General features: G+C 40.1%; 1 protein-coding gene across 2 annotated transcripts; it reads right to left on the reverse strand.

Moving 5' to 3' along the window:
* Window positions 1-1,391: 1,391 nt before the first annotated feature.
* Window positions 1,392-25,237, reverse strand: IFNGR1 (interferon gamma receptor 1). 2 transcript variants are annotated; one of them, XM_040239318.1, is made up of 8 exons: window positions 24,976-25,179; window positions 13,247-13,361; window positions 12,429-12,592; window positions 10,907-11,079; window positions 8,782-8,968; window positions 5,289-5,360; window positions 4,524-4,651; window positions 1,392-2,472 (listed from the first exon to the last, which is right to left on the reverse strand). In XM_040239318.1, exons 1-8 carry the CDS (start codon window positions 25,157-25,159, stop codon window positions 1,924-1,926), a joined length of 1,572 nt encoding a protein of 523 aa, XP_040095252.1. In that variant the 5' UTR covers window positions 25,160-25,179; the 3' UTR covers window positions 1,392-1,923. The 2 variants fall into 2 exon arrangements, with proteins under 2 accessions (XP_040095252.1, XP_040095253.1); XM_040239319.1 differs by lacking the exon at window positions 5,289-5,360 and having other exon boundaries at window positions 1,465-2,472; window positions 24,976-25,237.
* Between the last annotated feature and the right edge of the window lie 1,488 nt (window positions 25,238-26,725).

Genomic DNA, 26,725 nt, shown 5'->3' on the forward strand with positions numbered 1-26,725 from the left:
GAGACTGAGTCATATCTTGTTCCATGTAACCCTGCAAGACACTGGGAATGATGGAAAAGAACAGTTCTATAGATGGCACAACATAGGTGGAATTGTTGAGGTAAAATCAGTTCACTGAGTTTGATTTCCTGTTACAAAACATGGAAATTGGTGCTCTTAAAAAAATATAAAAGAGACTTCCCTGGTGGTGCAGTGGATAAGAATCTGACTGCTAATGCAGGGTACATAGGTTCGATCCCTGGTCTGGGAAGATCCCACTTGCTATGGAGTAACAAAGCTGATGCACCGCAACCATCGAGCCCAAGCTCTAGAGCTTGAGTGCTACAACTACTGTGCCTATATGCCACAAATACTGAGGCCTGCATGCCTAGAGCCCAAGCTCCACAAGAGAAGCCACAGCCATGAGAAGCACTGCAATCAAGAGTAGCCCCTGCTCGCCTCAAGCAGATAAAGCTGGAGTACAGCAGCAAAGATGCAGCACAGCCAAAAATAAATAAAAATTATTAAAAAAAATAGAGTTGTTTTGTAACATGTCTAGCTTATCATCTGACTTTAATCCCACACCTTTATTCCAGATTTTAACTCAGGTCTTGCTTGCAAGAATTTGTGGTTCTGCAAGTTTTCGGATTTTTCTGGAATCACTAAAACAGACCACTTCTCTCTACACACACACACTTTGTGGCAAAAGGGGTAAAACTGACATGGACATAATCATAAGCCAAATAGAAGGGACTGTGTAGACAATTCATTTCATCACTAAGGATTTACTGAACACTTGCTGTGTTCAGTAACACTTGCCAGGCACTGTCCTAAAGTCTGGAAATATTACAGGGGATTAGAAAAGTTCTTCCTCTCAGAGAGCTGATATCCTAGCATCTACATGTGGAGGCAGACAGAGGACTGCTTCCTCAGGCAAGGATCAGTGCCGTAAAGACGAAGCAAGGGGCAGGGGGAGAGCTTGTCAGCAAGGTGCTGTTGCCAATGGAGGTGAGCAGAGGCCTGAGTTGGGTGAGGCAGGGAGCCCTCCACAACCTAATTGGCACTTATAGGTGAGAATAAATATGTTTTTCTCATGGCTTGTTAATTTACTCATGTGATTTGCATTTAACATTTTGGGGGGTCAGTTAATTAATTTGTCTTAAAATTCCTATCCTCTTAGTAATTCTCCAAACTTCTGTGTAACATAAACTTTTGGTTTTCCTTGTGTGTGTTCTGTACAGATTGCTAAATATTAAGATATAGATACAAAAAGACCATTTTTAAAGATTAGGCTATTTTTAGGATGGTTTTAAAGATATGAATAATTAGAAAATGATTCTATGATATTAGTGGATAGAAACAAGTGAATGAATAAAAAACATCCCAGTTAACTGAATAAATGAAAACAAAAATGAATTTTAAAGTTACTTGATTAAAAAATATCCCTCAATGGTAACATTTCATAAAAATACACATACATGCTTCTACTTACACATTCTATTTAATACTATGGATTTCAAGGCAATTTTAAGTGCAGTTTTGAAAAGCATTCAGGATTTCTCCTCAAAGTATATATACACAGACTTCCAAAAACACATACCATGCTGCGGCACAAAAAGGAAAACAATCCTTAGTATCTCTTAAAGTGGGTAGAAAGGACCCTGGAGTTAGCACCTACAGGAAGCAGGGTTATGTTCACCGTTAACATGTAGATGCAAAGGTTCACATGTGACAATGGTTTTTTTTTTTTTAAAGAGATTGCAGTTTTCAGACGACAAGTGACAAGGCCAAACAGGCTCTTTACACTTTTATCTACACCATGACACTCCATCTGATTTCTATCAAGATGACGCCATTTCTGAAATCATGGATCTGTTCACAGAATAAAAGTGGAAAAGCTCTTCAGGAAAACAGGTCCTTGCCAGTTTGTGATCTTGGTTGATCTCATGACAACTCTCTGGAGTCTGCTGTAAGTCTATAACCAATTAAGGACTCTTTACCACCTTCCTCCACAAGTAGATCCACTAACACATGCGGTTTATCATAACCAAAGGAGGTGGTGGTGTTTCTCAGCGTTATGAAGCCTTGTCCTTCAGTCTTTACTTCAGGTTTACTACTTGGGGGAAATTCTGAGCTGGAGCAGTTGTCTGACACCACCAGGCCGCTATCAGAGCCATCTCTGGAGTGATAGGCATTCAAAGTGATGCTGCAGGATTCAGACTGGTTGCTGCTTGCGTGGATAGAATCCTCGCTCTCTGGGGTCAGAGGACTACATGGGGCCAAGTCAGAAATATTTTCTTCAATGGTCACCACTTCCATTTCACTAGAAAGATCTCCGTGTTCCACTTTTCCTGGATTGTCCTCAGTGTGCAGGCTTGAAATGGTCCCTGGGGACAGCTGTTCATTTTCTACGGCAATTGGCTGGTAGGTGATGGGTGATATAATTTTTGAATCAAATTTTGCCTCTGAAGAGGCATTTTTCACCACAGACAGCTAAGGGAAGAGAAATCAGCGATTAAACATAATAAATTATTAAAATAAGTGCTTATCCTCAAAAAAAAAAAAAAAGGTCTAAAAGGGTAGAGGGTAACCAAATGTATCACTCATTGGCATATTTAGGATAACAGTGGAATAGAGTCTGCTAATTGCCTTTGTTTTTAATAGAAACACCATTAAGATTAAAAACAAGTTTTTAGAAAGTCACTATCTCACCAACATATGTTGCTTTTTGTGTGCTACCTTCAACAAGCACGCACGTTACGTTTGTAATAGGATTACAGTTACTTATTCTAGGTAATGTTTCACCATTTGTCTTTATAGTCTAATTTTCATAGGCTCAATAATTTTATACTGATGATGAAATCATTTATCTAAGTGTTAAGGTGTTTGAATTTTTACCATTTATAGAACATGCTGAAGTTAATATTTTTATACATCTTCTTATTTATGAAACTATCTTTTTAGGGATTAATTTTTTAGAGTGTGGCATGCTTAGGATGCTGCTACTTTGTACACCCATTGCATACTTATCAACTCCTCAGGGTTAAAATTTCTTTTTTGCCGGCATACACTACTTTTATTACAAGGTACTAATGGATATTCAGGTTTATTTTTCCTTCTCTAGTAGGTGTAAAATAGCATACTGCGAGCTTTGTTTGTGCTTAACCACTGCTGCTAAGTTGCTTCAGTCATGTCTGACTCTGTGCGACCCCACAGACGGCAGCCCATCAGACTGCCCTGTCCCTGGGATTCTCCAGGCAAGAACACTGGAGTGGGTTGCCATTTCCTTCTCTTAACCACTGCTGCTGCTGCTGCTGAGTCACTTCAGTCGTGTATGACTCTGTGTGACCCCACAGACGGCACCCCTCCAGGCTCCCCCGTCCCTGAGGTTCTCCAGGCAAGAACACTGGAGTGGGTTGCCATAACCACTAGTAGTTAATAATTCATATGTGAATTGTCTGCTAACTGTTGACAGTTCTTATCCCCTCTACTTAAAGACAGTGTTTCCATAACAAATTTAAATGTGCCCTTTACATATCACAGGTATGATTCCTGTCATATCTGACTTAACTAGTTATCATTCTGGCACCTTTAAATGTTCTTTTCATCATACTTTAAAATGTCAGGCATTAAAATGTCAACCTTCTAGTTTAGACTCACTGCTGGTCATCTTTCCTTCTACTCTTCAACTACCATGAAGCATTTCTGTATTTGCAGGTTTTCGAAAGCCACACGGTATTGACAGTGGGCCTTAGCACACACTGTCCCTTGGTACCTGGATGAACTCCTCTGCCTCTCAAGACTGTTTAGCTATCACTGCCCCTGGAGAAGCCATAACTAACCCAACCCCGCAAAGTCCTCACTGGCAGGTATATAAACCTCGATCTTCAAACCTCAGATTGCACTGGACAACCACTGAGTCCTTATCATTTTTCCACTTGACTTTAAGCTCCTGAGCACTGAGGCCTAACTATGCCTCTGCCTCTCATATAAAAAGGTACCCAGTGCATAGTAATAAAACAAAAAAGTGGTTTGGGGTATGTGGGAGATTGAGTGATTTATGATAGGTGACATGCAGCTGAGCATCATTCTACTTAAAAAAAAAATTTTGAAGAATTATCAAAAAGTTTTAAATTAACATTTTAGTGTCCAGTTCACCCTTGAGCAATACAAGGGTTAGGCACACTGAGCCTCTCTTGCAGTCAAAAAATCTACGTGTGACTTTTGACTCTCTAAAAACTTAACTACTAAGCGTCTGCTGTTGGCCAGAACCTACCAATAACATAAATAGCTGATTAACACATACCCTGTGTATTATATTTACATGCATTTTATACATTTATGACATACCTAACTTCACTTAATTTTTTCAATACTTCTAGGCTATATGGTGAGTTTTTTTTCAAACTGTCACAAATCTCCAAAAAACTTTCCAATATATTCACTAAAAAAATACGGAAGTGGCCCTGTGCAGTGCAAATCCATGTTGTTCAAGAGCCAACTATAAATAAATAAATAAATAAATAAAAATCTAAATATATTACCAAGGATTTGGGTAACTTGGTGCCTTCTCGCTTAATTGGATACAACTTCTTAATGATGCAACATACAACTACCACAGCAAATACAAGAAAGAGGAGTAAAGCAGCAACGACAGGAATCCAAACAGGATCTATGGAAAGGGAAACAAATCACAAATTAGAACTGCAATCAAACAGTGCTGGATCCATCAAATAGTTATACAGTCTCAGTGCTATTCTTTAACGGACTTACATATCCAGTAATTAATATGGTCAGAGTTTTAAAGAACACTGACACAGAAGTCAGAAGACATGAGTAAAAAATTAGGTACCTGTCCAAGATATCAACATGTGATTCTTCCCAGCTTTCAGATTCTAAACTTTATGCAACTATACTGTCATACAGTGTGGCTAAAATGACTTTTTCATAATAACTTCCTTACAGACCCCAATACTGTATGTCTTTAGTCCCACCCTTCTGAATTGTTACATTTTGTTATTTAAAGATTACAAAAACTTAATAAAATACACAGATGTACACAAATACACACATACAGGCAAGCTGCACAGGAATAAAGTCCCTTGGAATGTAAACCAGATATAAAGAATAATATAGGGAAGGTTTGTTTCAGAGTACAAACACCTACAATCACGAATGTATATTTTTCTCTAATGCTGCTTTTTATTTTCACAGCACAATCTTCAATTTTTTTCCCCAGTCTTCTCTTCAAATTAACAGTGTTCTACATGCTGTGGTGGCGTTTGCCATCCTTCACAGCATTTTATTACCTTTAATTTCTATTCCAAAGTTACTTCTTTGAAATAATAACTCTGACAGCAAGATCTTTTTTGACCCATTTCCTAGAGTAATGAAAATAGAAACAAAAATAAACTTAATGAAACTTAAGAGCTTCTGTATGGCAAAGGAAACCATAAACAAGATAAAAAGATAGAAAGGGACAAAATATTTGCAAAGCAAAGGAAGAGGATTAATCTCTAAAATATATAAACAGCTCCTGGAACTCAGAATCTAAAAAAAAAGGGTGGAAGACCTAAACAGACATTTCTCCAAAGAAGACATACAGATGGTCAAGAACACAAGAAAAGATACTCAACATCACTAATCATAAGAGAAATGTAAATCAAAACTACAATGAAGTTATCACCTCACACCAGTGAGAATGGCCATCATCAAAAATTTTCAAACAATAAATGTTGGGGAGGGTGTGGAGAAAAGGAAACCCTCTTGCACTGTTGGTGGGAATGTAAACTGATACAGTTACTGTGGCAAACAGTATGGAGGTTTCTTAAAAATAGAACTACCATACAACCCAGCAATTCCACTACTGGGCAAATACCCTGAAAAACCGTAATTCAAAAGTGAGATGTATGGAGACAGTAACATGGAAACTTATATTGCCATATGTAAAATAGACAGCCAATGGGTATTTGCTGTATGTCTCAGGGAGCTCAAACAGGGGCTCTGTATCAATGTAGAGGGGTGGGATGGGAAGGGAGATTGGAGAAAGGTTCAAGAGGGAGGGGACTTATGTATACCTATGGCTGATTCATGCTGAGGTTTGACAGAAAACAACAAAGCTCTATAAAGCAATTATGCTTCAATTAAAAAATAAATAAATTTTTAAGAAGGACATGTGTACCCCAATGTTGACTGCAGCACTATTTACAATAGTCAGGACATAGAAACAATCTAAATGCCCATCAACAGAGGAACAGATAAAGATGAGGTAAGCAGTTATAATGGAATATTATTCAGTCGTAAAAAAGGGAATGAAATTGGGTAATTTGTAGAGATGTGGATGGACCTAGAATGTGTCATATAGAGCGCAGTCAGAAAAACAAGGATGGTACATTAATGCATATATGTGGAATCTAAAAAATGGTACAGATGAACCTATTTCCACAGCAGGAATAGAGATGAAGACATAGAAAACAGACATGCAGACGTGGAGGGGAGAGGGTGGGACAAACTGGGAGGTCAGCCTGACATACATAGACCACCATGTGTCAAACAGATAGCCAGTGGGAACCTGCTATAAGGCGCAGGAAGCTCAGCTCGGTGCTTGGTGATCACCTAACTGGGTGGGATGGGGTGGGTGGGGATATATACACACACATAGTTGATTCATCATGTTGTACAGCAGAAACTAACAGCAATCGTACTCCAACAAAAAAAAACAGAACAACTCTGGAAGTTACTAAAATAAATGCCTGTATCACACCTGTTAGAGGACATGAAAAAAATTTTTATAATAGGAAAAGATAAAATAACCACATAAGCAACACAGCACCCTGCTCAAAAGCACTGGAGTGGACAGGCAGAGAATGCTGCCTGCATATGAGCCAGCGAGGTACCATTGTGCAGCCACCTGTCAGTCTGGTTTGTAACTCAGGATTTCTTTTTTTTAAAATAAATCTGGGGTATTTGCATTATTTCAAATTTTATGCATTTTCTTACTCAAAATAGCATAACACAGAAGGATATTAAATGCACTGCATCATTTTAAGTTATTTATTTGAAATCCTAACATAATGGCCTAAAAAGTTTTAAGTATTCATTAAAGTGTTTGGTCTGATTCTTCAGACTAGATTTTCATTCTTCGAAAAGAAATTTACAAAATTTTTTGTACATTTTTAACCTAGGATATATATTCTAAAAACACTTGAACAACATAATATATATATACATACACAGACACACACACCCAAAGACAGTCACCAAAGTATGATTTATAAAGACAAATCGACCAGTTAATCCAAAAATTGAGAAACATTAAATATGATCTTTGGGCTTCCCTTGTGGCTCATCTGGTAAAGAATCCGCCTGCAATGCGGGAGAGACCTGGGTTCAGTTCCTGGGTTGGGAAGATCCCCTGGAGAAGGGAAAGGCTACCCACTCCAGTATTCTGGCCTGGAGAATTCCACGGACAGTATAGTCCATGGGGTTGCAAAGACTGGGACACGACTGAGAGACTTTCACTTCACTTATGATCTTCATAATAAAATATTTTAGAGACATTAAAAATACTATTAATAAAGTATGTAAAATAAAATAAAAAATATTTATAGCATATGCTTAGCCTGTGTGCATGTGTTCACTTGTGTCCAACTCTTTGTGACCCCATGGACTATATATAGTCCACCAAGCTCCTCTGTCCATGTGATTTTCCAGGCAAGAATACTGGAGTGGGTTGCCATTTCCTCCTCTAGGAGATCTCCCTGACCCAGGACCAACCCACATCTTCTGTGTCTTCTGCACTAGCAGGCAGATTCTTTACCACTGAGTCACCTGGGAAGCCCCATATACTAAGTTATATTTGTACTACAGTATGATCATGGCTACAAAGCAAAAGAAAAAATAGGATGGAAAAAACCCCACCAAACTGTGAATAAGTGAGTATTCATTTGGATGGCAGAACTACAGCTTTTGTTTCCTTCTGGCTTTTTATATTTTAAAAATTATCTATAATGAACATTTAAATTTCATAACATCAAAAATAAGCCCAATGTTTTGTTAAGGTACCTGCCAAATGAGAATGCCTGTTAAAGAAAATAATAATAAAATGAAAACATTTATTTTACGAATGTGTTATAAAAATGACCTATAATCTATGATTTAAACCAATCTTTATCTATTTTTGAATGTTAATTTCCAGTGCTTGTCCAGTTCCCAGGTAACACAACTGCACATCCCTACTTTTTAGTTTATAAACTTACTGTCCCCAGGAAGAATATTTTAATGGATATATAACATCTTGCTATATTAGAGTAACAAACTGATGTATGTCCTTACTCATAATCCTGAAATGCAGAAATTTATGCAATTTTTCTTTGCTGGGTCAAAGGTCATTACATGGCTTTCTAAATTGGTTATTTTCTATCTTTTAAGACTGAAAAATGTCCTTATTTTTAATTTTAAACTTCTGAAGAATGGAACTACTAAATATTTTTTGTAAAGAGCAGAGATGTACTGAAATTAAAAATCAACTCTTTTCACATTACCATTTTAGTGATCACTGCTTATACTGGGTTTCCCTGGTGACTCAGTGGTAAAGCATGCACCTGCCAATGCAGGAGATGTGTGTTAGATCCCAGGGTCAGGAAGACCCCCTGGAGAATATCCACTTCAGTGTTCTTGCCTGGGAAATCCCATGGACAGAGGAGCCTGCTGGGCTACAGTCCACAGGGTCCCAAAGGAATCCAATACTACTTAGGGACTAAACCACAACCCTACATTTAGGAAAAAATTGTAACAACTTACCTTCTGTGTTGTTATCATCAGAAAAGGTAATACAAAGTTCATCAGACTTTTCAGTTTTAACAGCCCATAATTCTGAGACTCCTTCTGCTGAAACACAGTACTGAGAATTCAGCGAGGACATAGGAATATTTAAGAAGCACTGAGTCTCGTTACAATCCTCTTCCTTTGTGAACATTTTATCTGTGGTCTGGACAGAAGAAGAAAACAAAGAAAATGCACGGCACCTTTTAATTTGGGGGAAAAAAAATCACCATACTTATCCTGGTTGAACATTTGAAGAAAAACAGACATGATGAGTGCTGAACATGTCTGAAAATAGTGTTGATATTCAAACAGTAAGTCAACCTGTTACTTCAACACAGCATGATGCATGATGCTATAAATCTATTAAAATGTTCTTCATAGAGATTATAAATTTAAAAATTAAAATATAGATTATGAATATAAAAACTCAAATAGCAGAAACGTTCAGTGTTAGCTGTCAAACCAACAAATGCTCACTGGTCCTATTTCTATAGTGCCTGAAACTTAGCTGGTGAGAGAGATGAGCATCTCATATGAAGAATAACTCAGGCATCCTGCCGGAGCATCTCTTGGCAGTAAGACATGGAAGGGACTGAAGCAATCTCTGGGAGCTTATTATTCATTCAACCAGCCACAGTGCACGGATCACTGTGCTAGGGCCTAAGGACACAAAGGTAAGAAGTGGTGCCTGACCTCCAGTAACTTATGATAGTGTACAAGAGACACAAGAAAGAAATGCAAGTGAGTGACAAGGACTGTAAGAGAAAGCCCCACTCTGTGAAATGAGGGATAACCGGACCACAGAGGAGGAAACAGTCCACGGGGTCAGAAAAAGACTTCAAAGGAGAGCTGATTTGCCAGCTGAATACTGAAGAATAAACAGAAATTCTCCAGAGTAGACAAGGTGGAGAAGGGCATTCTGCAAAAGAGCAGGGTACCTGCAGGAGACCAAGAACAGTAAGCAGTTCACCAGAGCACAAATGAAGATGAAGGTGGAAGGCTAGAGACATGTAGCTGGAAAGGATGCAAGAGGCCAAATTATGAAGGCTGAGGGGGCATGCCCCAGAGGAAAATTTAGAAATGATTTTGTACTTAATGGGGACTTGTTAAACGGTTTTAAGCAGTGAAGTAATGTGGTCAGATATGCACTTCAGAAATACAACTCAGCTGGCGACCAAAGTGATGTTTCACAACCTAAATCAGATGTCCTTCTTCTCCTAACATCTTTCCACGAGGCACGAGTCAGTGAGAAGAGTCAGATCTCTCCAATGCCTCAAGAGAAGTGGTCCCCAGTGAACCCTGCAATGTCAGCTGCCCAGCGCTCTGCTGCTCCCTTCGCGTGCCTGGGTGCCTCTGCCAGGCTCTGCCTGAAACACTCTCCGCACGTACATCCAGGAGCTCACCTCCTCACCTCCCCCAGCCCTGGCTCCAGTAACACTTCCCAGCGAGGCCTGGCCACCCTGCTGGAAATCACTACGGCCCCACCCTGCGCCCGGCCCTCCTCCCTCCTCTGTGCTTCTCCCACAATACTTACCACTGGAGCTTTGTCTGCACTGCTCACGGCTACTCCTAGGGCCTAAAAGGCACCAGGCATGTGATTGACAAATGCTGTTAAGCAAAGGAATGGCAGTGCTGTGGAGAGTGTATGCGACAGAAGGATTCTAGGCAAAGTGTGGGCTGCACGTCACTGCTAGGGTGCAATCATGTCCTAGAGAAGTACTGGTAGCTTCTTCTTTCAAAGACAGCGATTCCAATTAGAACTTCGTATTACTTCACGTCACTACCAATGAGGAAGAAAGGATTAAAGCTATCCTCATCTTACCAGTGGAGAAATGGAGATACACAGGTTCAGAGTCTAGATTAGAACCACACTGTTGGCAAAGAAAAAACTTAAAAGGTATTCACGTGGCCAGTGTTGAAGATTAACTCCAGTACTGATTCCCTTCAACATATATTTCTTTTTTTCTTACTAAAGCTGATGAGCCATGAGCCTTGACTGAATATTCATAAACATCCTACTTTCATTTTACCACATATAAAACAACTTATGCAAACAACAGGAAAATTTCAATGTAGAAAAAGATGAGCTGGAAACACATACCTCACTTCTATTGATGCTCACAAACACATTGTATGTGAATGTATGACAAGTATTTTCATCATCATACATAGGTTCTGGCTCTTTCCCATTTACAGTAATTACAGGGTGAAATATATCAACAATGATTTGGTTTTCCTTCTTTCTGATACCCAGTTTAGGTGGCCCAACTTTCCCTGGAGGGTGCGGAACAAAAAAGAAGTACAATTTGTATCAGCCTTGGAACTGTGATCCACAGCATATTATATAACATAACCAAACTCAATCCATCAACCTACTCTTTTTGTTGCTGTTGTTCTAAAGTAGGACTGCATTTAAATCATTCCACAAACGTCTAGAAAATATTTTAACTGTCCTTAATGAATCTTGGTAAAAAGCCTTGACATAAAAGAAGCTCTATGAAGTTATCTTTCCTTTATCTTTGATTCTGTAGATTGAAAATCATTAAACAGAAAACAGAACATGCTTTTTAAAACACATTTCAGAAAAGGCATTGTAATTATCTTTGAATCCTCATCAAAACTCTTTATATTTCCAGTGCCTATGGACACATGGCATGAAGATGTCATGAAAGTTTGCAAAATACATTCAATTTTTACCACAAAAATCAGAACTAGCTATTCACTGATTCCATAATATTTCTTATTATGTCTTTGATGTCTGGAACTTTGTAGGTGAACCATTTATCTATTCTTCACATATTTATTGCATGCCTACTATGTGCCTGACAGATCTGTTTTTACTCACCAATATACCCTAGGGCCTAGCATACTTTCTGGCACATAGTATGACCTTGATAAACCTGTGTGGGAAAAATCTGACATAACAGATAGTATAATTATCAGGTGACAGAAGTGTGGCCTCTGGGGAATGAAACTACTTCAAGGGCAGGTAGAGGCAGGGCTTTTAGAAGAGACAAAGTAGGCACAAATCAAAAGGAAGGAGCAGAATCCAGGCAGTGGTTGAAGTCATGAAGCATGGAAGCTGAACAAGGATGAAAGAGAAGCTAGAAGGCAAGGCATTAAAGACCTACAAGACTGGGAAGGAACCATGTGACTACAGACTTCTCTTACCCATGAGTGACGGCATGAGAGCTACAAGGCAGGGTGTTAGCCAAAAAAGAAGAATGGGCCCTGAAGAGTCTGGAGCTTGAGGTGACAACGAAGATGAGGCAGATCATGGGAATGGGATGTCGGCAGCGTGAAGAACTGAAAAATCACTGTGACTGAAGAGATTATAGAGCTGTAAAATTGTTATGTGTTAAAAATGTTAAATTTAATGTGTTAAACTGCCAGAGGCCTTGAGGGGAAGACTGAGAGCAGTTCTCAGGTTTAGAAGGGCAAAGTGACGGGCACCTCTTAGCTCTATTTTGTGGGGCTTGGGCGAAGAGAAGACAGGAACTCCCTAAATTCCTCCAAATGTTCCTGAGGGCATTGTGATAATTTTTAGCAACTGCTTATAAAAGCAAATATATATAGAAGACACGAATGAAATTAAAATTCAGACATGTATACATTCTACTCACCTTCTTTGCATAAAATAAATTCTTTGGACTGTGCATAGACAGATTCTTCTTGTCCAACCCTGACCTTAACTCTACCCCAGACAGAACTCGATGGATCATTAATTACAGGAAAGATATTACAAGAATGTTCGGAGGTATTGCAGGCATCAATCCATTTCGCGTCCCTAAAATAAAAACACAAAGGTAACTTTTACTGTTAATACATAAACCATTTCTGTCCGTGCTTTGCTGTTCATTCACAGCATGGAGCTGATAGAAAGAGATGAATAAGAACAAGATGAAGAAGCTAGATAAAGTGGGAAACTTTTACTCTTTGGTTAGAAGATCTATAAAATCATTTACAATAAAGAGGCTCAATTCAGAATAAGACCTGTAAAAACCACATTCCACATGCAATTTAAAAAAATCTGTTCTTTAAACAAATCCAGAGTCCATTAACAGTCATAACTTATGGAATCCAACATATAATAACCCGACACTTGTCAAAAATTCTGTTGAAATTTTTCTTTCTACTTCATACATACACTATACGAAGTAAGACAACTTGGCTGTTTTTAACACAGAACTGTAAGCTTTATTCGTCATGCCTTAACATGTCAGAAGTTAGTGATACTCCTCTACCCTAAATCTGACACGAAGACGAACTAAGAGGCAGGAAATATTCTGAAAAGAACTAAGTTGCATCCTTATTACATCTGGATGTCATTAAGCAGTTCAGCAGTTCTGCCACATGGGAAGGAATGAGGATGGAAGAATCAGTTATGAGATGTGCAAAGGCTTTGGCAAAAACAGGATAAAAAGATTAAAGTGACACTCACTCATAGTTCATCACTTGTACGGTAAACACAGGACTCTGTAGCATAACAGGGTAATCCCAAAATATAACAGTGTTCAAGTTGTAGGCTTGTATTGTAACATTGGCTGGTGGTGGAACTACAAGAGATGCAAAAAGTAAGAAGGATCATAGTGAGCAACAAACACTAACATTACAAAACCTTAATGTAAGAAGCCAAACATACACTTGGAAGAATTCACCAGGATAGTAAATTTACTTAAATTCAGAATTTCTAAAAATTAATTTTATTAAAGAATGTATAGAAGCATTCTAATTCATTTTAAATTACTGAAACAACATTGTGATATAAGGGACACACAAATATAGTATGAACAATGGTGGTTACCAGGGGGTGGAGGGAGGGGGAAATGTGGAATTGAGTCCAATGGGTATAAAAGTAGGCATACGAGATAAGTAAGTTCTCAGTATCTGCTGTATACCCTTGTGCCTATAATTAACAAAACTGTATTGTTTACTTATAGGAAGACTCTTGAGAGTCCTGGGACAGCAGGAAGATCAAACCAGTCAAACCTAAAGGAAATCAGTTCTGAATATTCACTGGAAGGACTGATGCTGAAGCTGAGGCTCCAATACTTTGGCCATCTGATGTGAAGAGCTGCCTCACTGGAAAACACTCTGATGCTGGGAAAGATTGAAGGCAGGAGAAGGGAGTGGCAGAGGATGAGATGGTTGGATGGCATCACCGACTCAATGGACATGAGTTTGCACAAACTCCAGAAGGTAGTGAAAGACAGCTAAGCTTGGCACGCTGCATGCAGTCCATGGGGTTGAAAAGTTGTACACGACTTTGTGACTGAACAACAACAACAACAACAATTGCTGTATTTAAAATGTTTTTTATGAATGTAGATCTCATCTTAAGTGTTTGTACAACAAAAAATGTGGCAGATACATATAATGGAATGTTACTCAGCCTTACAAACGAATACGAAGATTCTGATACCTGTTGCAAAATGGATGATCCTTGAAGACATTATGCTAATTGGAATAAGTCAGATACAAAAGGACAAATACTGTATGATTTCACTAATATGAAGCATACAAAATAATCAAATACATTGAGACAGAGACTAGTACGGTGGTTATCAGGGGCGGGTGTGGGGGTAGGAGACAATGGGGAGTTAACGTTCAATGGGGACAGAATTTCAATATGGGATCACAAACAGTTCCAGAGATGGAGTGCTGGCTGCACAATATTAATATACTTAATGCTACTGGACTGCACACTTATAATAAGAAAAATGGTAAATTTTACATTATATATATTTTACCACAGGAAACATAAAACACAATTGACTTAAAAAAATACTAATATAGTATGAGCAACACATTCCTAGAATGTTTTAGGACTTTTTAGCAATAACTGCACTGCAATAATAATCCTCAATTCGTTTAATCACTAGAATTTTCTCTATTTGGTACCAAAGACTGTATTCAATGTCTAGGGAAGAACTGGCCACAAGTGGGATGGTCAATTTCACTCTCAAGTGCTACCTGGGCTCTCAACCCTCCACTCAGCACTGTTACACCTTTACTGCCTTTTCTCCAGCACAGCAATAGATACTGAACGACTGCCTGATGGAGCCATCAAACAGTCCAGTTTCATCAGCATTTTGCTCTCTAAGGTGCACAGGGCTTTTTTCAAACCATACCCTGTATTTCCTCCTGCCTTTGCTCTTTTAAACCATTTTAGAAAATGTCTGTTGATAAGATGTGCAAGTGTTACACAAGAAAATAGGGCAGAAGTCACTTTAACATCTTATAATCAAATGCTACCACAATCATTATCTAGTTACTAAGAGCTGCCATTTGTTCCCCTGCTGGGTGTAAATGGTTATTGTCCACCACCCCATAGAAAACTGAACACACACCTCCCTTCCTCCTTTTCTCTCTTGCTCTCTCTCCCTCTCCTTTCTTGCCCTTCTCCGTGAACAAACATGAAGGTATAGAGTTAGCAATATGACCTGAAATGTAAAAGCATTCAATCCTATCTATCTAGAAAACTCCATCAAACATGATTTACAGCTAAAATAAATGAATGAATAGCAATGTGATCAGGTGCAGTGCTTCCAAACATAACTTGTCATCCTAAAAACCTCAAACAGAGCCAAAGGTTTATACTTTTAAAAAATGTATTCCAGGTAATAATGATAATCACTTAGATTTATACCGAATTGTTTGTTGGTTTATTCACTAAGTTGTGTCTGGCTCTTTGTGACCCCACAGACTGCAGTCTCCCAGGCTCCTCTGTCCATGGGATTTTTCAGGGAATACTGGAGTGGGTTGCCATTTCCTCCCCCAGGGGATTGTCCTGACCCAGGGATCAAACCCACATCTTCTGCATTGCTGGAGGATTAGTTACCACTGAGCCACTAGGGTAGCCATATACCCAGTAGCCTTATACCTAGCAGACTGTTCTAATAAGAAATATACTCCCTGGGTTGGACCTTAAGAAATCTGGATTCTTTCCTTGCTATATTACTAAAGAGTTGTTTCAGAATCCCTCACCTATCAAGTGAGGTGTTAATTTCACATACATAGGATATTTGCTTACTGCTGAAGAAAACACCTACTATATTTTTTCCCAAAACAAAAATTCCAATATTTGAAGCCAAACTGGTACACTATCTTAATTTACAATTATTTAGCAACTGCATTATTGTTTCAAAGCAGAACACGGATCAAGAGTTATTTAGGTAAAAAACACAGTGTATGCCTGCATGCTTAGTCATGAAGTCACGTCTGGCTTTTTGCAACCACCTGGACTGTAGCCCATCAGGCTCCTCTGTCTATGGGATCTTCCAGGCAAGAATACTGGAGTCGGCTCTCATTTCCTCCTCCAGAGGATCTTCCCGACCCAGATATCAAACCTGTGTCTCCTATACTGGCAGGCAGAGTCTTTACAGCTGAGTCACCTGGGAAGCGCTCAAGGACAGTGGGATTCTATTGTCATCCCCCACCCCTTTTTTCATTATTTTTCCCTTTATATCAGTAGTTTTCCACAAGAGGTGCTATGTCCCCCAGGGATATGCAGCACTGTCGAGAGACAGTCTGGTTCTCCTAATGGCATGGTACTAGTGGGGTTCTACTCGCATCTAAGGGACAAAGGCTGGGGATGCTGCTGATATCCTACAATACACAAGACAGCCCTCCACATTTTGGCAGTCCAAAACGCTATCCGTGCCGAACACTGAGAAACCCTGCCTTATCATAATTTTAGGAATCGTTTTTATTTAGGAAGAAAAATTAATCTAAAGAGAGAATGGAATTCGAAATCACCCCACACCTGTCAGAATGGCTATCATCGAAGTCTATAAATAACAAATGTTGGTAAGCATGTGGAGAAAAGGAAACTCTAGTGCACACTGTTGGTGGGAATGCCAATCAGTGCAGCCGCTATGGAGAACTGTATGAAGGTTCCTCAAAACACTAAAAACAGAACTAGCATATGATCCAACAACTGCACTCCCAGATATATACATATATCTGAGGAAAACAAAAACACTAACTTGATAAGATACATGTACTCCAATGTTCATAGCATCATTACTTACAAAAGCCAATATATGGAAGCAACTCAAGTGCCCATCAATGGATGAATGGATAAAGAAGATATGGTGTTTGTGTGTGTGTATATAATACACATATATGCATATATACATACATACATAATGGAATACTACTCAGTCACAAAAAATGAATGACGTTTTGCCATTTGCAGCAACATGTTTGGACCTAGACTGTATTATGGTTGGTGAAAAAAGTCAAACACTGTATATTATCACTTACATGTGCAACCTAAAAACAAATGGATGACTGTATCAAAAAAGAAACAGGCTCACAAATACAGAGAACAAACCAGTGGTTACCAATGGTGTGGCAGGAGTAAGAGAGGAGTAGGGGATTAAGAGGCACAAACTACTAAGTCTAAAATAAATAAGCTACAAGAATACACTGCACAGCACAAGGAATGTAGTTGATTAATAAGTTTAAATGGAGTATAATTTAAAAATATTGAATCACTGTTATATACCTGAAACTAACACTGAAAATTAACTACACTTCAATAAAAAATAAAAGACAAACAGAATTTTTTGATAAACTAATGTTTTACACTTCCTGCTCAGCAAATAGCCTTGGTGTCTCTTGAAATCTCTAATTTCCATATTATTCACCAAAGTAGTAGAACAATTTGTACCTAAAGATTGAAATTATGAAGTTGGAAGGATGTCCCATGTTCAAATACTCAATATGCCCTTTGACCCGTAGCCAGTGATCAGACAGCATTTTTCTACTTTCCCTTTCTGGAATAATGTTGATGGCTTTTGGTATCTATCATCGCTAGTTCTCTAAGCAATTTTCTTGCAGGTTGTCAGGAAGCACTGGACTTGCCAGATTTTGCCCCGGTGTTAGTCAAGTTCCCATGGCTATACACAGCAGGGTGGACTGAGCCTTCCTTAACAGGGCTCCTTCTTCTGTGGTGTGTTCACACCTCAACTTCATGAAGCAACCTGTCTCAAACAGTTTACATTCTATGGTTGAGAAGGAAATCAAAGGCATCCCCCTCTAAGGTCAATTCAACATTAATATCAAATATCAATCACAAATATAAATATAATTTTGCAACTATATAAGAAACCTAATGTTAAGAAAACTCGTAATAAATCAGAACGTCCCTCAGATGCCATTTCTTAATTTTAGCATCTTTTGCTGCTCTTGTTGTTCAGTCCCAAAGCTGTGTCCAACTTTTTGCGACTCCATGGACTGCAGCATTCCAGGCTTTCCTGTCCTTCACTATCTTCCTGAGTTTGCTCAAACTCAGGTCCATTGAGTTGGTGATGCCATCCAACCATCTCATCCTGTCACCTCCTTCTCCTCTGCCTTCAGTCTTTCCCAGCATCAGGGTCTTTTCCAATGAGTCAGCTCCTTGCATCAGGTGGCCAAAGTATTGGAGCTTCAGCTTCAGCATCAGTCCTTCCAATGAAAATTCAGGGTTGATTTCCTTTAGGATTGACTGGTTTGATCTTCTTTCAGTCCAAGGGACTCTCAAGAGTCTTCTCCAACATCACACTTCAAAAGCATCAATTCTTTGGCGCTTGGCCTTCTTTATGGTCCAACTCTCACATCCATACATGACTGCTAGAAAAACCACAGCTTTAACTATACTGACCTTTGTTGGCAAAGTGATGCCTCTGCTTTTTAATATACTGTTCAGGTTTGTCATAGCTTTTCTTCCAAGGAGCAAGTGTCTTTTAATTTCGTGACTGCAGTTAGTAGCTAAGAATTTACAAACCATCAGGTCCTGGTTTCTTTTGTTTAACAGCCCTTCCCTTGATTACTCTCTCTAACCTTGTATTTTGCAGTAAGAAATAAAAAGACACCACATGGCACCTTCAATCTGCCTGGAAACCTTTGCTAGGTCACTGGGCTCACCAGGCACATTTCCTGCTTTCCCTGTTATTAAAGGTGATGGGTGTTAAGTTTCCTGCCACTATGTAACAAGGATCCTCAGTTTCCAGTAAAGACAAGTCCTTCACTTCCTTTTAAGTCCCTTTTAAAAAATTATTCCCAGTAGGAATATGTATGTACCCAATCTGAAATTAGTTTCTGCATTTGAGAGAAAGGCATATAGAAATAAACCTATGTACTAGAATATAAAATAAAGTGCATTTATATTTAAGAAGAGGTTACTGAATCATACATTATGAAATACAAACAGCAGTAGACTTGTGTTGCATTTGTCTTTAGAGTTAATCAAATATTTCCCAAAATTTAAGTAAAAGCTTGGCATGATTAGACTAGGACAAGGACTTAAATCACAGCTTTCAAAGCAATCAAGACAGGCAGTAGGAAAAGAGGTTTCAATGGATTCCAAAACACAGAAATTACTACTAGATTATAGAAGAGACTTTTGAATATTTACATCAAAGGATGTAATCTGTGGTTTTAATGCTACCAGAAGATAAACCATGTGATCAGACATCTGCTTTTGTCATCCTTGCCAAAATCACATGATAAAGTAGACATGAGTAGTTTTCGCCTTAAGTTTCAGAATTTTGTAACCTAAAGTTTAAATGGCTACATAATCAGCTTAAAATAATTGAGGCTTACAGCTAACTTCTATTCATAATAAATGCAGTCTATGTCAATAAAAGTATGTGTAGAAATAGCAAGAGAATGGAGTTAAAGGAGTATCTCATGAAGTAGGATCATCTTACAGATGTCCTCATCTCTTAAAACTGCCCAGAAGTTTTCTGTAACACATGTTGTTTTTGGAAACGGGTTCTGAGTCCTTGTAGCATTGTATCTGCATACAACCCCGAGTCAAGTTCAGCTCTTTTTTAAGATCTGCTTCCCCAAACTCCTCTAGAGCTAGCAGCTGAAGGTTAAACAAAATCAAACAAAGGAGAGAAGAATCACTTTTCATAACATTCTAATTACAACGCAGATAAAAAGGAGAGATCTGGTTACAGCGGACTGTTTCCTGGTGATAAGATATGAAAAAAAGAGCAAGGATATGAAAAAACAGCAAGGGAAAGGACAGAAAAGACAAATGAAGTTCAGCACGTGGTGAAGCCCTGCCGCTAGATGGGGCAATGGAGGTGTCACCGAAGCCCCTAAACCAGTAGCTAGGACAGCTCTATGATCCTCACTGGGAAAGGCAGCAGGGGGGAAGCACACCATTACAGACACCTCCAGATTTCCTCTGCAGGGACGGGGACAGGGGTGCAGGCAGCCTCCTACGCGCCATCCCGTAGCCTCTGAAAGCATCTGTGCCTCGACTGAAAGACGGACAGTCACAGCAGTTCACCAATTTTTACATAATAAGCATTCAAAGACCAAAAAATTATGTGAGTGCATGTGAGCGTGGTCAATCATATTTGACTCTGCGACCCCATGGACTGTGGCTCACCAGGCTCCTCTGTCCATAGGATTTCCCAGGAAAGAATACTGGAGTGGTTGCCATTTCCTTCTTCAGGGGATCTTTCCAACCCAGGGATCAAACTGGCACCTCCTGCACTGCAGGTGGATTCTTTACCGCTGAGCCATCTGGAAAGCCCCAAAAGTTGTGTCCATCTAAATGCAAAACAGAGCTTGCACTGCATAGACACCATTCAACTATCTGCTCACAACCTCTCTAGGGGAAGGACAAACTGAGAAGCATAAAGAGGTTAAGGAGACAGTGGCCAGTAAGTAAACTGTTTTGGAGGATTCAAAGTCATCTGACACTACAACTCAAAACCAAACTCTCTAACTTAAAGCATCCAGACTCTTTTTTGAGTAACCAACTCTCAAAATATCTAACAACTTCCTCATGTTAAAGATGCGGGGTTATGGACATTTTCACAAAAGTTTCTTCTTACACAGCAAAATAAGAAATGGCATGAGAAATCCAGGCAGAAAAAGGGAAAAACATCAAGACTTCTGCATTATTTTCAGAATATATTTATGATTATGATCTATCTACTGGTTTTACGATGCTGATAAAATAACTTTTTATTAGTGCTTTCCAACTTCTCTTAGCAAATATTGATAGCACCATCCCCTAAATTTAAGCTGAATAAAGACATTTAAGAATTCTTGCACATGGTGTTTCAAGCATTCATAAAAGTTTTAAAACTGAAACACTTAAATATTGGGGGGCTTTGAAAGGAATCCTATCTCTTTGTCAAACAAAAGGAAAAATGATCCTATTTAAAATCCTTCTATTATTTCCTTGTACCTCCATAAAAAGGGTGTTAGAACTAAGGGTTCAAGTGAGTTCATTAAAATATTTCAGGTCTGTTTCACCTTCCAGAGTTCCTTAGTTGTTTCAAGACCTCTAGTGTCCCTGAAGTCTTTTCTTCCTCTTGTCTGCAGGTTTTATTACTCACTCTCTCTTGCTTAAAATGTAGGGCCCAGAAGTAATGTAACTGATGTGAATGAAATACTTTTCTGAAGAGATGGTTCTATCAAATTGTGGCTTATACTGAATTTGTAATGAACTAAAACTCCCCAGGTCTTTCGCAGAAACCACAAGCAAATTAGGGCTTATCCAATAAACTTCCCAGCCACTTTTCTGATCCGAAATGCAGCGCTGTATTACTGTTCCTGTTCATTCAATTTCATCTAGTTGGGTTTGCTTGGATTGCCAATAAAATTCTAATTGAACCAGGTCTACCTAGTCCCTGAGAGAACTCATTTCTCAAGACTAATTCTCTTTTGGACTGATTCACTCTAAGTTGAGAAATAGTTTAGGAACAGAAAAAATGAAACAGGACTTTTCAATCTTAGGAAGAATGGGAAAAAGTTGGAAGGAGTTAGTCACGGAGCTTATTTTAAATTTTTCATATTGATCTGGATGAGTTTGTTTTTAAAGCTGACACAATTTCTCATTCATAACTAAAACAATGCAATATTTAAAACATGTATTTGTGAAAATGATGCACATAACTGAATGACAGTCACCAACATTATGAAACATTTACTGGACAAGCTATGAGCTCAACTTTGTTATCCATTATCTCAGTTAAACACCACAATCATCCTAGAAAGGAGGTGGTATTTACATCTTTTTACCGAAAACAGAGGGGGGAAAAAAAGTTTAGAGAAGTTAAAAGTGGGGGAAAATATAAATAGAAACTGGAGATAATTGTTTTCTGATGACTTCATAAGCATTTGCTTCAAGTAATTTTGCCTAATTTATTATACTATCACAATTATAAGACAGCCACCGAAAATCTGAACAGTATACTAAATTATTCATTTAGCATGGACATGATTGAAATGGATATCTAGTATTGGGATAATCTAAATCAAAGACACTCCCTTAATAAGAAAATTACAAGTAACTGATTCCTTTTTGTCAGGAACTCATTTAATTCTGGCTCATCTTTCATTTTGATTCTTTGTCCAGTTAAAATGGAGTCATTAATTATCCATTTAGCTCGGTCTTTAAAGAGGTTATTTCTCTCTTGAGTTCTTTAGGTTTTCCTTTATATAGAACCAAAATGTGGATCTTTCAAAAAACCCATATAAATCATGAATCAGAATAAAATGAAAACAAATTAATACCCTCTTCAATAAATATAATTGAAATGCACTGATTTAAGTATTCTGAATCTCTGAAATACATATAGAATCTAAAGTAATGAAAATTCTCAACACACCCAGAGCATTACCTAAAGTCAGAGAATGAACAGCTAATAATCAAGTGGAGAAGGTGAGTTAAGAGCCTCACTCCTGTTTTAAAGCACTCTGCTTTTCAGATAATACCCAGAGTGGAAGAACAAACCGGAAAAAGGTAGCTGACACCTGTGGTTATACAATGCTAAAGTACAGAAGGCCACAGATCTTCCTATGGAGAAAGGCAGGCAATCCTCCTCCCAGGGCTGGTATCAACAACACAGGAACTGTGTGGTCATGAGGGGCCCATGGTCAGGAGGGCTCCGGGCTCAGAAGGAAGGGCCTTGTACTTGGTTTACTGCTCTGCCCTAGCCAGGAACCCCAGTCACTCTCTTCCTCTCTTCCCACATCCAGTCATCCCCAAGTTATGCTGACTCTCTATTCTAATTTCTTCTTTTCCATTTAAACTTACCACTGTCTTCTCGCAGGCTTAAGCAGCAGCCTCCTATGTGGCCTCCCTCCTTTGAATCTATCTCAAAACTATCCTCTAAGATGAATGGTCTTTCTAAATGGCGTATCTGATCCTGTATAAAATCACTGCTCTCCTGAAAATAATCCCATGGCTACCCACTGATTTGAGCAAGAGTGAGCCTATTATTTTGTTGGTTCAGCACCTGTACTTCTTTCAGCAACATTATGGCTCTCCCTCCTGGCATTCTCCTACTGTTACCACCTGCAACGGTATCCTTCCCATAGCTGGCACCTGACCCAAGCTGGGCAAATCGGAGCATTCTTCTGGGATTTTGCCAGGATGGAGGAAGCTGCAAGATGTCAAAATCCAAAAGCTGGTCAACATCCATAATTCCTGACAAGCAGAGAAGGCTGCCAATAGCCAAAGTAAGTAATAAAAAATGGAGGGTCTTGGCACTTGAGTTTCTGGTTCAGCCGACATCTCTACGTTTCTGTTTTAACTCTGGTTTGGATTCTCCCAGCCAACAAACTCCTCTTTTTGTCGAAGTGAGCTGAAGCTGTGTTTCTGTCCTTTGCTGTTACACATGACAAGGTACTTCATTAATTGGTTCCTACCAACCAACTGGTTCCTAAAAGACAATTTTGCTGTTGTTTAGTCGCTCAGTCGTGTCTAACTCTTTTGAGACCCCACGGATTGTAGCCCGCCAGGCTCCTCTGGCCATGGAATTCTTCAGGCAAGAATACTGGAGTGGGATGCCAGTCCCTTCTCTAGGGGATCTTCATGACCCAGGGATCGAACCCAAAATGCTTAAATTATTCCACAAATTCAACTTGCTGTTTCAGAGCCCTTCCTCTGCACACACAAGTCTCTTTGCACCTCCAGCTCCAACTCTGGGGTCACCTTCTCAGTGAAATCTTCCCTGATTCCCCTTCTGAGTCAGGCACCCATGTGTTGCTTTCCAGTAAACTATGCGTAAGTTCTAGCTCTTATCATAATGGACTGAAACTGCTCTTATGGGTGACCAACTCGCCCTAGTAATGGCAGAGAACAGAGTTAAGTACTTCGGACTCTGGAACCCAACTGCCAAGCTTCCCAGTGAATAGTAGCAATTTAGTAGATTCCATGCCTCAACTTCTCATCCATAAATAAGAGCTAGAACAGCGTCTACTTTATAGGACGTTTGGGAAATGATGTGATAAGAATTTACAACAGTGCCCAATAACAGTTATACCATCAGGATCCTTGAAGGCAAAAACTGAAGTAATTTCTGTATTTCCAACACAAATGGCGCAATGTCTCTTCCAAGGAATGACTTAACTATTTGTTTACTTGACTTCTGAAGAGCAAGCCAAAGGAGAGCGGGATATGAAGGGACCGCATCTAACAAATGTCACAGGGGAAGTCACACAGGTGCAGACGCCGAGTTCGCCAAGGGTAAAGGAGGCGGGGTCGCCCTGACCCCTTCCAGGCAGCTGCTAACAGCGTACACAGAGGAAACGCTCCAGAATGCCCCGCTTTCCGATAATCTAAGTTTGCCCCTTTTGCAGAAAGAGTTTACTGATTTCATCGGAGCGCCTAATTATCACTACACTGAGCTCTAGAAAAACGTTTCCTGGGAAATCTCTTTAAGCAGGCGGAGATAAAGGAGGAACCGAGGTCTGCCAAGAGACCTACTGCCTGACAAACGGACTCGAGAGTACGTGCCCTGAACCACTTCCAGACTCGCACGTAAGACGGCCACTTAACTGACCTTTAATAATTCTCAGCTGGCGAAAGAACGTCTAAGAATTCGGGGCCGACCTTACGAATATTTAAAGCATGAGCTGTGGCCACAGTGTGCAACTGCTCACCAGGTAACTCATTTAAAAACGAATTAAGAGAACGCGTTTTGTTTCGGCAACCGCGGAAGAGGCCAGAAAAAGGGAACTGAAGGCTGCAAACCGCGGAGACTCGGCGTCACCTTCCCACGGCCGCCCCCTTAGGACCCGAAGCCGCCGCCGGGCGTCGAAGACCGACGCTGGCGCGGCCCCGACCCCGGGCGGGGCTTCCTGGCCGGTGGGGCTCCCTTCTTTCCCGTCCCCACCCGCCTGCGGCCCTGCCGCGAGCGACAGTACCCGAAGAAAGTCCCGGATTCGCGGCGCTCATCTCAACCCAGCTTCCGGTCAGCAAGACAGGGACGAGGAAAAACAGAGCCATGCTGCTCCAGACTCCCGCGGGTGCTGCCCAGCACCACCGCGGGGATACACCCGCGCGAACCTCGGGCTTAGGTCTTGCGTCACTTCCTCCGCCGCCGACCATCCCTCCAGCGGGAGGCGGGGCGTGGACGGGAAAGTGGGGCGCGGACAGGGAGGCCGAGACCAGCCCTGGGCGGCCAGCCTGGCCGGGAGGCGGGGCCAGGGCCCGGAGGCGGGGCCTGGGCGGGGAGGGGGGTAATTAGGACTCCTGAGGGGAGGCTGAGGTGGCCGAGGAGGTGGAATCGGGTAGGCGAGCTGGAATACAGCGGGGAGTCAAAGAGAGGTCGCCTCTGTGGAAGCTCAGCGTTAGGGGCACGGCAGTCTGTGGTGGCGATCTTGGCTCACTCGTTTGTGAGCACCTTGAGTCCAAAGGTTATGTTCTTTAAGCTTGGCACTACTTGCCGTAATTCATCTTCCTCTTTTTTGCAGTCCTTTTTCTAGGATTGCTAGAAACTCCAATGCTTTGGCCACCTGATGCGAAGAACTGACTCCTTTGAAAAGACCCTGATGATGGGAAAGACTGAAGGCGAGAGGAAAAGGGGACGACAGAGGATGAGATGGTTGGATGGCATCACCGACTCAATGGACATGAGTTTGAGTAAACTCCGGGAGTTGGTGAGGGACAGGGAGGCCTGGCATGTTGCCGTCCATGGGGTCGCAAAGAGTAGTACACGACTGAGCGACTGAACCGAACTGAGGATTGCAGAACTTTGTTCTACGCCACAACCTAGCCATAATTCTTCCTTTACCATGTATTAGCCTTTGGCATCAATGCCTCTGGGAATTTGAGAGTTTCGGGCAGAAAGAGCCCTTACGTGGCTTCTGTAATCCCTGCATTTATAGTTAAGGAACCAGAAGCTTTGCCCGGAAATGGTTTGTGCAAAGTGTCACAGCCCAAATCTAATTGGCTCGGGCAAGAACTACTTTATTCTTGGAGGAAAAAGAGCTTGCATTCCCTTTTCAGCTATTAAATAGCAGCCTCTCATCATAAGATCTGCCCTTTTACCTCTATGACCACATCTCCTATTACTCTGCATTGCCTCACCTATTCTACTTCAGCCACATTGGCCTCTACCCTTCTTAGATCATGCTTAGATATGCATATGGCTAACTACCTAGCTTGCTTCAAGTGTCTGCTTATGGCTTTCTGCAAAATTTTGAGATTGCAACCCATCTTCCCATCCTCTTTACCTTGCCCTACTGGTTTTTTGTTGTGTGTGTGTGTGTGTGTGAGGGGCATTTATCACCTTCCCTCATGCTCTACAATAAGTATTTTGATGTTTATTTTCTCGTCTTTGTAGAATGTAAGCGCTATAGGGTTGAAATCTTTGGGACTCAGTATTTGTTGGATGAAAGAAGGCATGATCACATTAAAATTAATTTTTTTAAGAAAAACATTATGAAGATGTACAACGTAGAGAGGAAATATTAGCAAGATCACTTTATTTATAATAATAAATCCCTTAGCTCAGTATTTCTGAAAATCAGTATGAATGACCTGGGATCTTGTTAAAATGCAGATTTGAATTCAGTTGGTCAGATTCAGGTTGGATCTTGAGAGTCTGCATTTGTAACAAAATACACAAAGAATGCCAATGGCCATAGCTCTAAGATCATACTTTGAATAGGA

The sequence above is a fragment of the Oryx dammah genome, unplaced genomic scaffold, assembly GCF_014754425.2.
Source record: "Oryx dammah isolate SB20612 unplaced genomic scaffold, SCBI_Odam_1.1 HiC_scaffold_4, whole genome shotgun sequence".
Taxonomy (NCBI): domain Eukaryota; kingdom Metazoa; phylum Chordata; class Mammalia; order Artiodactyla; family Bovidae; genus Oryx; species Oryx dammah.

Bases quoted from the DNA above. Each gene is read 5' to 3' on its own strand.
- IFNGR1 (XM_040239318.1), bottom strand. From the start codon at position 25,159: ATGGTCGGCGGCGGAGGAAGTGACGCAAGACCTAAGCCCGAGGTTCGC. The intron at 13,362-24,975 runs GTACTGTCGCTC...CATCTCTTGTAG, and splicing joins GAATCCGGGACTTTCTTCGG to TTCCACCACCAGCCAATGTT. The intron at 12,593-13,246 runs GTGAGTGTCACT...TTTTTATTTTAG, and splicing joins GTACAAGTGATGAACTATGA to GGACGCGAAATGGATTGATG.